At 29.1% G+C, this 16,783-nt stretch overlaps 1 protein-coding gene across 1 annotated transcript; it reads left to right on the plus strand.

Annotated features, from left to right (window-relative positions):
* The first annotated feature begins 10,700 nt into the window (after positions 1-10,700).
* Positions 10,701-14,427, plus strand: LOC126742848 (odorant receptor 49b-like). The gene is made up of 8 exons (XM_050449655.1): positions 10,701-10,944; positions 11,005-11,364; positions 11,446-11,652; positions 12,841-13,079; positions 13,153-13,246; positions 13,299-13,403; positions 13,464-13,619; positions 13,678-14,427. The coding sequence occupies exons 1-8, from the start codon at positions 10,933-10,935 to the stop codon at positions 13,735-13,737; spliced, it is 1,233 nt and encodes a 410-aa protein (XP_050305612.1). The 5' UTR covers positions 10,701-10,932; the 3' UTR covers positions 13,738-14,427.
* The last annotated feature ends 2,356 nt before the right edge of the window (positions 14,428-16,783 follow it).

Consider the following 16,783-nt stretch of genomic DNA (forward strand, 5'->3'; position numbering starts at 1 on the left):
TGTTATATATTCACTATGGATATAATACGAAAAAAATAATTATTAGAAAGCAGGCCATGGAATGCAACAAAACAAATGTCTACTCAAATTAAAAACATTCCTCAAATTGTCAATAGTTAGTTGTCAAAAGTTTTACGTTACTTGAGCATTTTTTGTTTTTGCAAAATGCGTTTTACGAACGATGAAGCTGTTGAATATGCTTGCGGTTTATTTTGAATGTCTTCAAAATGCTGCAGTAGCAAAAAGAGTTTATGCTGCTCGATATCCAAATCGAAGTTCTTGCGATGTTAGATTTTTTCCCCGATTAGTGGCGAACTTACGAGCCAATGGTAGTTTTCGGCCAGGTTTCAACGGCCAAGAATTAGAAGAAATGTGGACAATATTAACAGCGTACTGGGATATATTGATGGAAATCCTCATGTTAGCACAAGAGCATTTATCCCTTGAATTAGGCATATCAAGAACAACGATTCAAAATATTTTGAAGGACAATAGGTAAATTCTAATAGCCATCGCCATATATGGATTTATTTAAGTTCAGCTTTTTTTTTAATATATTTATAGAATGCACCCATATCATGTTAATTTACATCCGGCATTGGAAGAAGCAGACTTTGACCGTAGGTTGGACTATTGCCATTGGATATTAGGCATGATACGCGAGGACAGAGATTTTTTATTTAAAATTCTTTGGACCGATGAAGCCACATTTAATAGTGACGGTAGAGTCAACCGGAATAACATGCATTATTGGTCTGCAGAAAATCCGCATTGGTTGCGTGAAGTTCAGCATCAAGGGCGCTGGAGTTTAAATGTGTGGTGTGGTATACTTTTTGGTAAATCAATTACCGTTGTTGCTGGAAGATGTGCCACTTGAAGTCCGGCAAAATTTGTTTTTGCAGTTGGATGGTTGTCCAGCACATTTTGCTAGGAATGTGCGAGAGCATATTAATAACATTTTTCAACAGCGGTGGATTGGAAGAGGAAGCCTATTTCCATGGCCTCCGCGATCCCCAGACTTAACCTGTCTTGATTTCTATTTATGGGGGCGGTTAAAGGACATTGTATTTCAGACTCAGCTGACGACTAGAGAAGATATGAAAAACCGCATTCGTAATGCAATACATACCATACCGAGAGCCGAAATTGAAGCTGCAGTTCTATCTACCCATGAGAAGCTTCAGCAGTACATAAAGCGTGATGGTCAGCATTTCGATCATTTACGGGGGCATTAAAACCCTTTCTTTTTAAAATCGGTCCTTTATAGGGCCACAACTTACATTATAAAAGAAATTCGAAATAAATTATTTTGTAGTTTTTATAAATATTAAGGGATATCCATATAAAATTTTCTTTGGCATAAATTTTAGGTTAGGATGAAGATATTAAGATGCGGTTTTCGCAAGCATATTTAGACGTTATTAAGCTATTTTTTTGTATAAAAAAATTTGTACCATTGCATTTCAGTTTTTTGAAAAAATTAGTCATTTGTGTAAGAAAGCCGAAAAAAGCCCTCTAACGGCGAGATGTAAAACTAAAAAAACATGAAGTATAATAATATTCGTAGCTTAATAATAGCTCTTTTCAACTAGCCCAAGTTTGATAAAATCGGCTAAGGCGTTTTTAGTATACAGGGTGTGTTTTAAGCCAACTTTTGAACACCCCCCACCACTTTATTGTTCAAGATACAGCAAAACTATTCAAATAAAAAAGGTTCGGATTAGTCCCTACTTTAATAATCAGCTATTTTTTTGTTCGGTTAATTCAGCAAAATTTACAGAAACATCAGTTTTCTAGATTCAAGATTGCACTTGCGCTCCCTAGCGGCCATTTTAGAAACTTCTAAATATTTTCCAGGTCATTCTCTTGGCCATTTTAGTCATAAATTTTTTTATCCCAAGCTTCTACGATGAATAGTTTCCCAGATACAGTACCTCGCATTCTTATTTGGCCACCCTGTACAATTGAGAGATTTAAGTAATACGAAATTTAGGAATAATTTGAGAGCGAAGCACATTATATATACGAGTACATCATGGTTCTCTAAAGCATGATATCTAAAAATTATTAATACTGAATTATTCTTGAATACAATTTGTACAATAAAACTATCTTCGCTTTCACTCCTTATTCGTTAACGCTATGTTTTCCATAGCCTATAAAATAAACATTTTGGCGTAGGGTCATGCGGAACTTATGCCGAGGATAAAAATTGAACTTTAGAGTGACACGACTAGATACCTAATACAGCGGGTTGAAAGTGCACCCAGATACTTGTGACGTATCATTTTTTTTTTTGTATTTTTTTGACAGAAATTTCCAACTGGTCCTTGCGGACCAATACTTGTGACTAAAGGGAATCATTATGCCTGCTTTTCTAAATCTTGTATTTTCTTCATAGTATTTATCCACAATTAGTATTTATCAGCTACAACATTTTATGAAAATACAGTTCATCTCAAATACTCTAGCTTTATAAAAGAAGCATTTCATAACTAAAAGCAATTTTGTGAATGTCTTTTTCATTTAATGATATTTGGTGCAAACCACTACTCGCTAAATCGAGGTTTGAAAATTATTGACATTCACTTAACTTATCGAGAAGATCTCTTATATTGCGTAAAGGATAATGAATGTTAATAACTTAATTAAGTTCTTCGAAGTCTATTACACATCCCAATTTTTTTTTGCTAATTGGTGATGATCATGTCTGTAAACTTGGTCTTATAATAGTCTGGTCTCATATATTTTATATTTAAATCTCAGCGTCTTGCTTATAAATGAATGGTATCTTTTCGAATAAATAGGTTTCTCATCTGTGGTTTTAATTTCAAGTTTTACCTGAGTTGTAAACACAAGAGGTGTATTTTTATCGTAAAAAATATAAGAGTACTATTTGGATAATTTTTAAACCACAATTTACACTTCTAGGTTCTAATTCTTTAACCTCTTGATGCAATTTTTTTCAATACATAGACTTCTGACAATTTTGCAATATTTCAATTTTTTAGTATGAAATAATTATCTCACCATTGTTCATTAAAGTTTATACTTTTATAACTTATTTATCGGATTTCTACACTTATTTGATTTAGGTTTCGATTTGTGTTTGAAAAAAGTAATTTTACTTTAGCGTAAGGAGTACATAAGTACCAAATAAATTTCTTTTTAGAATTTTAAGATCTACCCCCAAGAGACAAAAAAGTGTAATAATTTAGTTAAGCTAAGAAGTCTGGATGTTAGTATTGAAGTTTTAAATTTAAGAGCTGACATTTATTTTACGATACACAATAAAGGGGTCTTATATTCTTTTCCGTCAAATCTACTTCTCAAGTTGAGTTAAAAAAATTAGTTAACAAAACCTATCAATTAGAATAATTTTAAATTATATTCTAGAAATATAATGTAAGGTATTTTACTGGCAGTAATTATATTCAAAACTATTACAGAACCTACAAGGATTGCCTCCTTTTGAAGGCTGTTTTGTAAAATTTTCTGAAGGTTTAGGTTCTCGTTTTTAATCGTCTGGCTCATATAAATTGTATTAATATTCAGAATTATTTTGATGTGCATGATCATCAAATTTTATTGGGTCATTAGCATACAATATTATATAATTCTTCGGATATGAAATTATGAAGGCATGAAAGCCCAAATTAATATTGTAATATCTACTTTGAAAATTTTGTTTTAATTAATTTTGGTTATAAGTTTGCATGTATTGATTTTGTTTAGATTTTTCGGAAAATTGTCTGGAAGTTATTAGGTATCCGACGAGGCAGAACTCTCATTTGGTTTGGCGTAAAAACATCTCGTTTTAGATCATTATTTCATCTACCAAAAAGGTGCAAGCAAATGAAGTTTGATGGATAAGTTTTGGGGCATTAAAATAAGAACTGATTAAGGTGGATAAACTTTTCGCCTTATAACTAGATGATAATTTGTAATTAAGTTGAAATAATTATGATTATTTAAATGAGGTTAGACATAGTTAGATTATTGCACAGATTTATTAAAACTTTCATTTTACTAAGGTTATTTTATTATTATTTTCAAAGTAACAGTTATTTTTTCGATATATAAATCGAGAAGCTTCGGTTAAAGTTCTGCGACGCAAACACCAAATATTTATTCCTAGAGGACATTTAAGATTAAATACAAACATTTTAAGAGCTTTAATTTTAAGAATATGGTACTTTTCAAATTTTTCATCTCTTCATGTGTGTCAATATATGAACAAAATAAATTGAAAGGATGCAGTTATTTAAGCCTTAACCTAATACTGGTAAGAATTTTTATTTGAATTTTGCCTAAGCATCACAAGTTCACAATTGACGCAAGCCTAATTTCTTTGATCAGAAAAATTTTTTTAGTTGGAATACAATATTATGATGCCGACATTTAAACCAGAATCTAAAATCTAAGTAAAAAATTTAAATGATTATCTGATAGCAAGTAAACTGAAGTGATTTTAACATGATTCAACATAACACTTAAGTCATCTACCTTTGACAATAGTGCTACGCATAGTGCAAATTTCTGTCTGCTTGCGTGATTAGACCTTTGGTATTTAATCACCAGTAAATATCTAATAGTTGTCTTTTTAGTCAGGGATTTTCGATAACTCGTTGCAAACACCTCCACCGAATTTTTACCAAGTTGTATAGTCTGATTTAACGTTAAAACGAACGTTTGTCAATATTCAATACTTAATTGCATTGATAACCGATGAAACTACGGACTATCCTTTCGACTGCGCCATTTAATTTCCCAAACTCCCAAAAAGTTATTTAAAAATATTGCAATTAAAAATTATAAATTACAAAATTATGTGCTAATGGTTTAAATAACTTCAGGGTCAGCAGTTAATGGCTTCTATAGTTCAACAGAGTGGTTCGTTATATAACTCATATTATAGAAAGAAAGTGGATTTAATATGTGTTGTAATTAAAACTGAACATTATAGTTTAGCTTTTTTAAACTTTGACCTCCTTAGAACTTAATCTGTTTTATATAGAAAACCTCCAAGCAAATTATCAAATCATCTAAACTCACATAGATCTGCAAAAAGGGTTTAGTTGGTAGCTTTGTAAAACAACAAGTTATAGGTAGCGCGTGATATTTTTAGTATAACGGTAACAAATATGTTAGTAAGGAAGAAATGATTTTTTCGATATTCAGGCGTTTTAGTCCTTATAGAATTAAATATTATAATTATTATAGAATTTAATTAATTTCTTACTAAATAGACAGTTACATAGAAGGCATTTTGAGGCTTATATTATTAAGAAATAAGCTATAAGCTAAACATACTACATTACTAGCCTTAAAGCAGAAATACCCAATTGAAATTAAGGTACAACGTAGGTATTCACACAAATCAGACGGTACCCTTTCAACGTAAGTTTTATTCGTTATTTTTCATATCTAGCAAGATTCTGTACAACAAATTAACCAATTAAAAAAAAACAAGTTTAAATCTTTGCTTATATTTTATATAGCTGTCGACAAGAAAAGTAATTTTAGGCCAGATAATTTCTAGCTAGATTATTTCTATTTCTTTTTTGAAAAAGATATTTTTTTCTCCTAAATTGTCACAAATGTCGATTTGTCAGTACGCAAATTATGAAATATACATACCTATCGTATGGTATCGGTCCATCTGATTCAAACCAACGCAAGGCATGACCTTATTATAATTTATCTTCTCTTCGTAAATATACTTTAAATTCATACCTATATTATATAACATAATCAATCATTAAGCAGGTGTTTCTGATGCAACGAGTTGATTCAAATGCTCAAGTATAATATTTATTTTAATGCATGATTAGACTATATTGACCATGCCCCAATTAAATATAATTTAAGAGCTAAAAGTAAGCTTCTAGTCACAGCAAATTATCTAGTCTATTGACGTACGAAGTTTGTGTGCCCAAGCGTTCTTTAAAATCAGAACTTTGAATGGCTTAACAAAAGACTTGAAAATCTTTTCAAAAGAATCTTTAGAAAATTATTAAAGCCCTTGGTATAAAAATACTATTTTGTATTGTCATTTTATTAGTATTAGGTCAACACGAGAAATTTTTACAGATAATTTAAATAAAATAAAAATACTGGCAGAATAATTCATTATTTTTTTACTTTACTTCTTTTGGTCCCTATTTTAGTAAATAAATCTATAAACTATATAGCCTTAGTTACTTTATTGTTCTTTTTTGAAGATGACGTAAGTAGAGGAGGAGGTAAGATTTTTTAAGTATTGGCTTAAATATTAAAATTGAATAATATGAATATTATGTTTTTTTTAACCGCAGTTACTTAACTAATAGTTACCCCACTAAAAATATTTTATTTTTAGGGATTTTTAATATTGATTTATTGTTCATAGTCCGGCCATTTTTTTAAATAATTTAGTACAGGCAATAACATACGTTTCTTACTAAATATAATATGTGTAATGAATAAATCATAGATACTAAACAAATAAACAGTTTATATTCTTAAATTTCGAGTCACAAATTATTTGGAACATTTTCCCATGAACTTTGGGATGATGCGGATTGTGGACAACATGCTAATTTTTGCAATATAATCTATTTTCTATAATCGCAAAAAACCTAATTAGGGATAGGCGCCGTAACACGGACACATATGGTCTTTTAATAGAATTACAATATAAATTTAAATGCCAGTATTCTCTATCCAATCTGTTGGATTGAAAAAATTAATTTTAAAAAAGAAAAAAATAAATATTTTTTAAAAAACTTTATTTAATAAATTTTTATTAAATATAATATAATCGACCGATAGAAATTAATACATCCTCCGAATTAAATAAGCAAATTGGGGAGAAAGTATAGTTATCTAGTCCACGGAGAACGAAAAGCAAGTCACCAAAGCTCCAGAAGGATCAGAAAGACTTATTCCTTATGGTTACACAAAGCAGGTTATTAAAAAAACAAACCCCCAAAATCATTTTTATGGTTGAAATAACTGATTTTTTTCTTACGATTTTTTTCTTTAATCAGTTTACCTAAAATACTAGGTAAACTGATTCTCTTTAAAAATGTGTAAAAAAAAATTTTAGTTATCTTAGTTATGCGAAATTTAAAGAAAATGCAATTTTTTAAATATAAAATTTTAAAATAAAAATTTTAAAATAAAATTTTAGATCGCAGTTACGCCCTCTCGTGGTCAGGTTTAGAACTTGGATATATTTTCTAGCGATTCTTCATAACCGATTTACCATAACTTTTTCCAGAGTCATACGACGAACGGTTCCCGAGATATGGTCGAGGAACAATCCTTTTGGGTCATCCAATATATCCTGGTAGTTACATTTTTTTTTAAATTGGTTTACTACCAATTTAATTTTTTTTTTTAAATTTTGCATTGCATGTGTTTTATGCAACAGAGCAATGCATACATTTTTGACGTATAAGAAAGAAATTAATTCTTACCAGTGGCATAACGGCTGTATACCAATACTTGCAACTGCATTTTTTTTAACTAAAATTTATTTTTTTATTCCTTGTTTAGTTTTAAGCAAATTTATATTCTTGAGTTTTTTTTTTATTTGATGAACTGTTTTTGCATGAATAAATAAAAATCTTTTTTGAGAATACTCATTTAAAAAAATAAGCACACAGCAACGTGATTTACTATTATTTGAAGTTTGTTTAAATTTTGATAGAAGGCTAAAAATAAAATTATAGAAACAAACACAAGTTTGATGTAGTTCTTATAGAAACTGAACTATAAATATTTCCGTCTTAAAATTTAACGTTAATAATGGTTGATTTTAATAACGAAGAAGACGCTGCTGTGGATTTAGATTATGGCGTGTTGCAGTGTAATACTAGATTGGCTCAACGCACGTTTACTGCACTTCATCAGCGAACGAGACAGGATCGGTCATTCCAAAGAATACACAGGAAGATATCCCATTATTAACGTTAAAGATGAGAAAATTATTTTAGCGAGAAAGAAAACCTGAAATTAGTAGAATATTTTATAGAAACATATATTATGTTTTTTTAAAAACCTTTAAACATTTCTTTTTTTTAAAGTTAGACGTTTTTGGAACCAGATTTTTCTCCCTCGTTTAGAATTTTTCCACTAGCCTGCAAAATAAAAAAAAACGACGATCATTAGTTTTTTTCTAAGCTTTGTTTAGTGATGACTCAAGGAGTAAATTACTTGATAAATTTTTTAATTATTAAAAATTCCATAAGAATGGAATTTTTAGTATTTATAACGCCCATTTTTTTTAAATTAATATTGAAGAAAACCCTCACATTATTAAAGAAGCCCATCAACATAGATTTAAAATTAATATTTAAGTAGAAATAATTGGTAATATTTTAGTAAGTCCTCAAATAAAAAAAATTGCTCAAAACTTAACAAGGATTTCAAAATTAAAATATATTTTCGAAAAATGCATTGGCGTGCTAATTTTTTTTATATTTACGATAAACCCCACTGGCTACTGGTAAAAACTATGTTTTTTCATATACGTCAAAAGATGCCTCGTGACATAAAATACACCTGCAAATTAAAAAAAAATATTACATTGGTAGTACAGTTATTTAAACAAAAAAACTTTTTTTTTTAATTTTTAAATTTTAATTTAATTTTCTGTAGATAAGACATTTGGAACATATATTCATGTAATATTTTTTTCTTATTTTTCGTTAGGGAGTCGATCTGTAAAGTTTGTTGGTAGAATTCCTGGACACCCGGCATTATTGTAATTCACTTATTACACTATATACAGGGTCTCCCAAAAATATACCGACAAACTTCAAAGGCTGATAAGAGACATAAAAACAAATATTTTTGTTCAGTAAACATATGTCCACAAATGAGCCGTTTAGGCTCTAGAGTAAAAAAAAATGTTTTTGGTAGTATTATTTTGATCGTTAACTGAATGTCTTCTGATGGACCCGTCATGCCCCAGTTTAATCATTACTTTGTTTATTAATTAGTAAATCATTATTGAAGTTTGTCGGTGTATTTTTTAAACAGCCCATGTGTGTCATATATAATATCATACATATAATTTTCTGCTTTCTAGGTTCCCTCCAGCACTTTTACTTTGGTATGACTTATTTTATTTGAAAACGAAAGTGAGGCGCGATCTTTAAAGAAAATGATCTTCTGGGAATCTCTCTTGTCTTTAGTTCCTATTTTATCTCTTATAGTTTATGAGTAAATATATTATTTGTAGTATTTTTGGATAAACAGTGCTTTCTTCTTATAGTACCTAAAATAACTATTAAAGTAAATAAAAAAGTAGTATCATAGTAACTAAAAAAATAATAAAACTATTAACATTTCAAAATAATTTAAATTCATGCCACTGTGTCGTTTTTTTTGTACAAAACACTCCTGTAGTAGATAACTTTGTTGTAGGTTTGACTTGCCTAGTTGTTTCCTTAACCTTATTCAATTAAATGGAGTTAAATGGAGAAACACTTAATTCATAAAAAATATGCTTACTGGACCGCGGTAACTACATATTACTCAACTATACTAACTTACTCACTACAATTTACTCCCATTTATTTACTTTTTTATATTTTTACCGTAGTAATTTGAAATCCTTCGGTTCTCATATAGCAGATGTTTTGCCTTACCTGGATTAAGCATCTTCGCACTCCCCATCTTCTCCAAGGCCTAGTAGGATTCCATATTCGGAAAGTGTGATAGTATTTATAACTTGTCCTCTGACTTACGATTTTGTCAGTCCTACATACTCATATTTTCGTTTTGTGCTTAGATTCCGTCCCGTTATTCTTCTGGATACATCAGAAAGTGTAGTAAATTGACTTGACTTTACCATGAAAAAATCCAGCGCGCTATTTAATTTCCTCTCAAAAAGTCTATTTTTTGACTTACGAGGACATTTAAGTAAATCCTGCCTATTTATGACTATAGCTCTTTAAACGTATTTCTGTAGGGATCTTAAGTCGCTTAGTGACTTTCTTATTTGATGGTGGAGGGAATGAGGCTAAGCCAAGTTTCTTACAATTGTCATCCTCCTGTATCTCTTCGAATGAGCGTTTTCTCAGTTGTTTATCAGTTTTCTTAATAGCTCTCCTGAAACGTTTTCTTCAACCCCAAAAATATTATTTGCAACCATTCCAGTGTCTTTCACCGTTTCGATACAATGCCAGCATCATCAGCTTGGATTCGAATATACATCATTTGTTTGTTATTATCGAAAATCTATTTCACAAAATTTTCAATGTCTTGGATAAAAAGCTTAAATCATTTCATTTGCGACATATTTGTACATATTACTTCGCTTCCCCTTTGTAAAGATATATAAAATGAGTGGGTGTGATAGCTAGATAATAGGAATTATATGAATAAATAATCTAAATACCTTTAATGTAGCTATTCATATTTAGGATGATAGGGAAAATATTACTTTTTGTTAAAATATTTTCTTTTCATTTGGATTATGTACATGTATAGTATAAAATTGTATTTCCAACTAGTTTTAATAATTTAAGTTAACTTTTGGCAAGAGAGATACGAGCACGTTAATAATTTGTAATACTAAGGTAGCCACACTGCTCATTATTTAGTTGGGGTATGCAAAGAATTATTATTTGTTACATATTTAAAAATTATGGATCTTGCGAAATGTTCACCGATAATAATAGCCCTTGGATTGGAGAACTGCCAATTACGTGCAAACATTAAAATTTAGAAGAGAATTGAAAAGTCTTGGTTAAACGAAATAAAAATATTGAAGGTCTCGATATCATTAAGCGAATGTAAGTTACTTCACTGCATTCCTTATTTTCTTTTGTAAACTATATGATTCTTAATAACTAAATTAATTTTGCAGAATATTTTTTCGAATTTCCGTATATATATATAAATGGTAAGACCAATATAACGAGAATTTAGTTAAAAATGGCAATCACTGTAAGTGGATTTTATTTGATAATGAAGATATTATTGTTTCTTACCTAATGTTTATTTTAGATTTATCCTAAATCGGAACACATAAAAATATCAATGATATTTTCATCCTTCCTGGGTTTATTTCCATGGGAGTTTATGTTTGTCAAAAACCCATTGCTGCAAAAAACTTACGCTGCTTATTCGAAACTAATATTTTCATATACGCTCTTTCTCATTGGAACAGCATATATTGAGCTTTTCTTTATTTTTCAACGAGGAAATGTTAGGATGGAAGAGTTGTCTCATAATTTAACTGTTACCCTAATCGAAACTATAACCGTTATAAGACAATTAATTATGAAATTTAGTCCAGGCTTTAAACATATTTTAAGACATATTATAAATAGTGAGGAAAAAGTTATGAAATCTAAGGATCAAAAGGTACTTATGTAGATTTTAAGAATTTTACTGTTTAATTAGCCAATATCTTTTTTTTATGTTTTAAATCTTTAAATATTTTAGCTTATTAAAATTTACCTAGATTGCGCTACAGATACAAGAAATAAAACTTTACTTTATATGGCAATTTTATTAGCCATTAGTGTATTGTACGCAATACGTCCAATTTTAAGAGGTTCTTACATACAGAAAGTGGGAAATGACACTGTATTATTAAAAACATTACCTTTGTCAATCTGGATGCCTTTTGATACACAAACTTACTATGCAGTAAGTATACGAAATAAAATATTAATATTTCTAGTTTGCTAATTTGTAGCTAATTTTAATTGCATTTCGACCATTTTATAGTAATTTTTAAATCTTAATATGATCTAGAGTATCATTTTTTTTTTCATGAAATTTCATGTATCATCATTGTAGATGCTATTATTTTTATAGATAGCTTAATTGTCCTGCAAGGTTATTATCTAATATTGCTTTATTTATTTTTTTTATTATAAAGTTATTGTAATATAGTTATATTAATATAACTTATATATTGTTGTATTGCAGTATAAAGTGTGCATTCTATATTCCTTTTTTCTCGGTTGAGTGAGGCATCCTGTTCTATTTAATACATTTCGTCAATTGTTTACCCTTTCTAAGAATAATTAAACTTTTCTTATTACGATAATTTTTTTTAGTGTTCTAGTGATTGAATGTACTCAGCCTCTAAAGTTTTGCGCTTGCCATAATATTTATATCGGTACTCCATACTCTCTCTATACTCCAGGATCTTACAATATTAGCTATTATTTTACAAACACTGATTTTTAAGATATAATTTATGACTTCTTTCCACAAAACTTTAAAATAATAAATTCCGTGTTAAAATATTTCAAGTAACTTTTTAAAAAAATTTAGTGGAACTGAAACCTTTAGTATAAAGTGTGTGTTTTTTTTGTGACTTCACCAAAATACTGTTTAAGTTTCTACTATGTATTTCGTTAATTATGTTTTATGAACGCACTTCGTTAACCATGAATTTAAATTTGGGGTTTAATTTGAGATTAAATATTTTTTCATTATTGCTAGCTTTTATAAAATTGAATAAGTTAAATTTGTCTTTTTCGCAATAGCTTACTGTCTAGAGCTTTTCATATATTCAATAACTCTTTTCAATTAAAGAATCATATCAAATAAATCAGGTCAGGGAATTACCGACATCCTTATAATTCTCAATATTAATTTGCCTGTTTCTATTTTAAGAGGATATTCATTGTTCTGCTAAATATTTCTTCTTTTAAGCCAGATGCCAGTGACCGCCGAAGGTGAATGTCACTATTTTTTAGTATAGTTAAACTAATACTCTTTGGACTAAAGTGGCAATGGTTTAACTTATTTAAAGCATAAAACTATGTACATTTATTTATTTTACAATATTTTAACTCTATTATTAATGTTGATTTCTTTTAGAGAGCCTATTTATGGCAAATGTTTTTCTGTTTGGTTGGTGGATCATTTGTAGCATACACAGATATTTTTATGTTTAACTTAATTTCATATCCATCGGGACAGCTTAAAATGTTGCATCATCAGCTAAGTAACTTTGATTTATATAAACAGAAAAATAAAATAAAACACCAGCTACAAGATGACAATGCGGCATCGGTAACTTTTATTTGGTTCATCAAGGAACATCAGGAGATTATTAAGTATGTTTAATTGTATAAAAATATTTTAGTAAGCTAATGGAATTTTATAATAATTAAACACTTTTTATTTCAGATATATAGACTACTTTAACGATGCAATGAGCATGTTAATGGTATTTGATTTCTTACAAAGTTCACTCCAGATCGCTTCAATTTTCACTCAAGTTGTAAGTTATAGACAAATTGTATTTTAGCAAATCCTAATTTACTTGTTTTAAGAATGATCTTACGTTGAAAATGTTTATTTTTGTGGCAGTGTGCTTTATTGGTATGATTATCAGATTAGTTTTGTATTATTACTATGCAAATGAATTAATTATACTAGTAAGTATATCATATTTAGTATAGTAGTTAACTTTTAAGAGCTTTCATTTTCTTTTATAGAGTATAGGTTTGGGGGATGCAATTTGGAAAAGTAATTGGTACGAGCAACCAAAAGCTGTAAAATTCATGATACAAATATTCATACTAAGGACGCAGAAGCCACTTAAGTTTTTTATTGGCCCCTTTGCAGTTATGTCCTTGGAGTCATTTATTTCTGTAAGATTTTTGAACTATTGTGTACAGTTATTTACAGTAACTCTTAAATATTTTTTAGATCCTGAAGGCAACATATTCTTATGTAACTCTGTTTATGCGTCGTCACATTAACAATTAGTTTATACTTAAAAACTTTTATTTCAATTAGTATAAAAAATATTACTCTTTAGGCTTAGTTCTTCTGTGTGTAAAGATTCTTTTACACACATATGTAAACCTTCTGTATTCTAAACTATTAGAAAACCAACCCATGTACCTAGTGCTAATAACCATAATTATAATGTAACGAAAAATGTAGTTGTCTTATATATCTAGGATGTCAAAAGACCCTTTTGAAAATTTGAAGAACGTACTTTAACATCTAAGATGTTTTAGTTTAGTTGGCTTGTAGTTAGCATATTGTTGGGGATTGCAACCTTAATCAGTACTATTATGGTCTTACGCATCTTTTGCATCCACCATTAAAACAATAGCAAGGGTTAAGTATTTCAAACTTACTATTTAATTAAGATTTTTAGATAAACTTCTTGGAATCATAACCAACGAAATACGGAAATGCGGAATAAAATATGCACCGCAGATCTGTAGTCTTAAAAGTTAACAAATTAATACAAAATAAATATTATAATAAACTTAGTAATTAGAATTCTAATTTACGTTTGGTTTCTTTTTGTAGTTTTAGATCTTACTGATAATAAATACTTTATGTTTCCAAGCCAGTTTATTAAAACAAATCTCATTTATACATTTTAAAAAAAGGAAATATATGACGAATATAAAAATAAAATAGTTCTGAAATACTACAGCGCTAAAGGGCTTAAGGTTAGTAAAGCCAGGACGGAAATATGTAAATAACGGTCTTAAGCAGATAAGCCTTAGATAGTTCATAAGTTCTTAAGTATCTGGATTTTCATAGTCTTAAAATACACTTTTATTTCGCTTCAGTAAAATAAAGGTTTGAAAATAATAGTAAGCTACTTTTGGATATATCAAATTAAGTTAATTCCCTCTTAAGTAGGATAAAACAAAACGAAATTCTTGGAACAAGTTCGACTGTTAATCATTAATAAATGGCTTAAGAGAGGTTTACTTATGCATGCAAATATGTAAACTGTAAAATGAAAAAAAAAGTACAAAGTTACTTATTTTAACGCCAAAATTGTGCATTAACAAATTTGAAATTGTGGTATGTACCTAATAGAACTATGTCGTCTGTTTAAATTTCTTACTGATCTTGAAAGAAAGCTAAGTATACTGATTATTAAAAAAATTACTTGAGGAACAACCTAGTAGCCAGTTATTAGTCTGGTTAGTAGTGTTTGTGTTCGAATTAAATACTATCGTATATGGACGTTTATTCAAATTCAAAGTCCATGTCATGATGGAATTTCTTTTCGAAGTTCTAAAAGAATTTGTCTATGAAATTGCACCTATCCTATTTAATACATTTTTTTTGGTTTCAAATTGGAATATTTCTAGATTACTTTAAAATAGAAGAACCTTAACTTCTTATTAAGGAAAGAGGTAAAATCAGTTTGAACAACTATAAGCGGATTATACTCATTTCAAATTTTTAAAAAAATTTCATTATTAAATTCCAAACTATTACTTTTTTTGGAAAAAATATTTTATCTCTGATAACAAATTTGACTTCAGAAAAGGCAAATTAGCAGAAGAAGCAATTTTATCTCTGACGTCAAAAATGTAGGAAGCTCTTGATAAAAAGAACCATGCATCTCTGTATTTATAGAAAAAAATAATTGTAGAATTTACCTTAAAAAAGCTTTTGATACGGTTTGTCATAAAATACTTATAGAGAAATTGGAAAAATTGGGCATAAGAGGAAGTGCTTTGAATCTCTTAAAAAGTTATTTAGGTCCCAATTTGTTAATATTGAAGGACTTAAATGTAGTACAAGGACTGTAACCTGCGGGGTACCTCAGGACATAGTGTTGTCAGTCTTATTTATTGCTTATATAAATGGTCTTTTAAAAATACATTCACGGGGACATATAATTAGGTTTACCGCTAATACAAAGAGTTATCTTTTATGAAGGAGAAGTCTCGGAAGAGTGGTTATGAAGAAAATTTTCTAAAAATGACCGCTATGTCGATTATGCCTGTACCAGAAAACCATTTTATTTAAGAGTTATATCAATAGTTGCATTGCACTGATAGCTCTGGTGGGATTTTAAAATTTGGCTTATAAATGTTTTAATATATTTTGCGTTAGTCAAAAAACCCTTTGTGAAATATGTTATTTTTTCTCTAGCAATAGCAATAACACTTAATATAGTTTATCAAAACATGATAATATCTCAAAAAAGCCTATGTTTTATTTTTGACATAAGGCATATGGGCTTTACCCCGAAATTTCCGTAAATGTTTAATGTTTATATGTAAATGTTTAATCGGTGATCCAGGGAACAAATGCCTTCTCTTTGATTTTTTTTAAAGGATGCATATTTATTAATAAGATTTATCAATATATTTTTGACGGATTTTGAATGCTAGATTAAAAGAACTATGGACAAGACAATAATCCGTTAAAAGCTCTGACACAGGTTGTGATTTCGTAGCTGAAGGCAGAAGGTTATTACTAATAATTATTAAACCAGTTGTACTCTAAAGTTACAGATTTTTAGTATTTTTGGAAAGCCTAGGTTTAGAACTAGATGTGTGTGAAAAATGAATATTAAAATCACCGGTGATAATAATAAAATCATATCATCATTTATGCGGATGGTTCATGTGGATTTCATTACATATCTCTCCTTGCCGATTCAGTGATTCTTGCCCAGGTACGTAAAATGAATTTTGCTAAAACTTCCATATAACTTGATTGTCGCGAATGATTTACATTTGTCGCTTGTCTACATGAAGGGTTCTGCCTATATCTAATCTCTGACTCCACTCATTTTCCCATGAAGCTGCAATTATTTCGATCTATTTCCAATATAAATCCTGCGAATCTATATCCAAAAAATGCCTTTTATTATCGAAAAATAGATGAAGAATGTTGCAAAACATGAAGAGTTTAATACAATATGGAGTAAATTGTTAAATCTTCCATGCATGAACATAAGTCGGCCACCAAATTTAATGTATTTATGTATTTAACCACATATATGATTCACTAAATCAGATTAAATCAAACAAAGACG

The sequence above is a fragment of the Anthonomus grandis genome, chromosome 12, assembly GCF_022605725.1.
Source record: "Anthonomus grandis grandis chromosome 12, icAntGran1.3, whole genome shotgun sequence".
In the NCBI taxonomy this organism is placed as follows: Eukaryota; Metazoa; Arthropoda; class Insecta; order Coleoptera; family Curculionidae; genus Anthonomus; species Anthonomus grandis.

Bases quoted from the DNA above. Each gene is read 5' to 3' on its own strand.
- LOC126742848 (XM_050449655.1), top strand. The intron at 11,653-12,840 runs GTAAGTATACGA...GATTTCTTTTAG, and splicing joins ATACACAAACTTACTATGCA to AGAGCCTATTTATGGCAAAT. The intron at 13,620-13,677 runs GTAAGATTTTTG...AATATTTTTTAG, and splicing joins CCTTGGAGTCATTTATTTCT to ATCCTGAAGGCAACATATTC.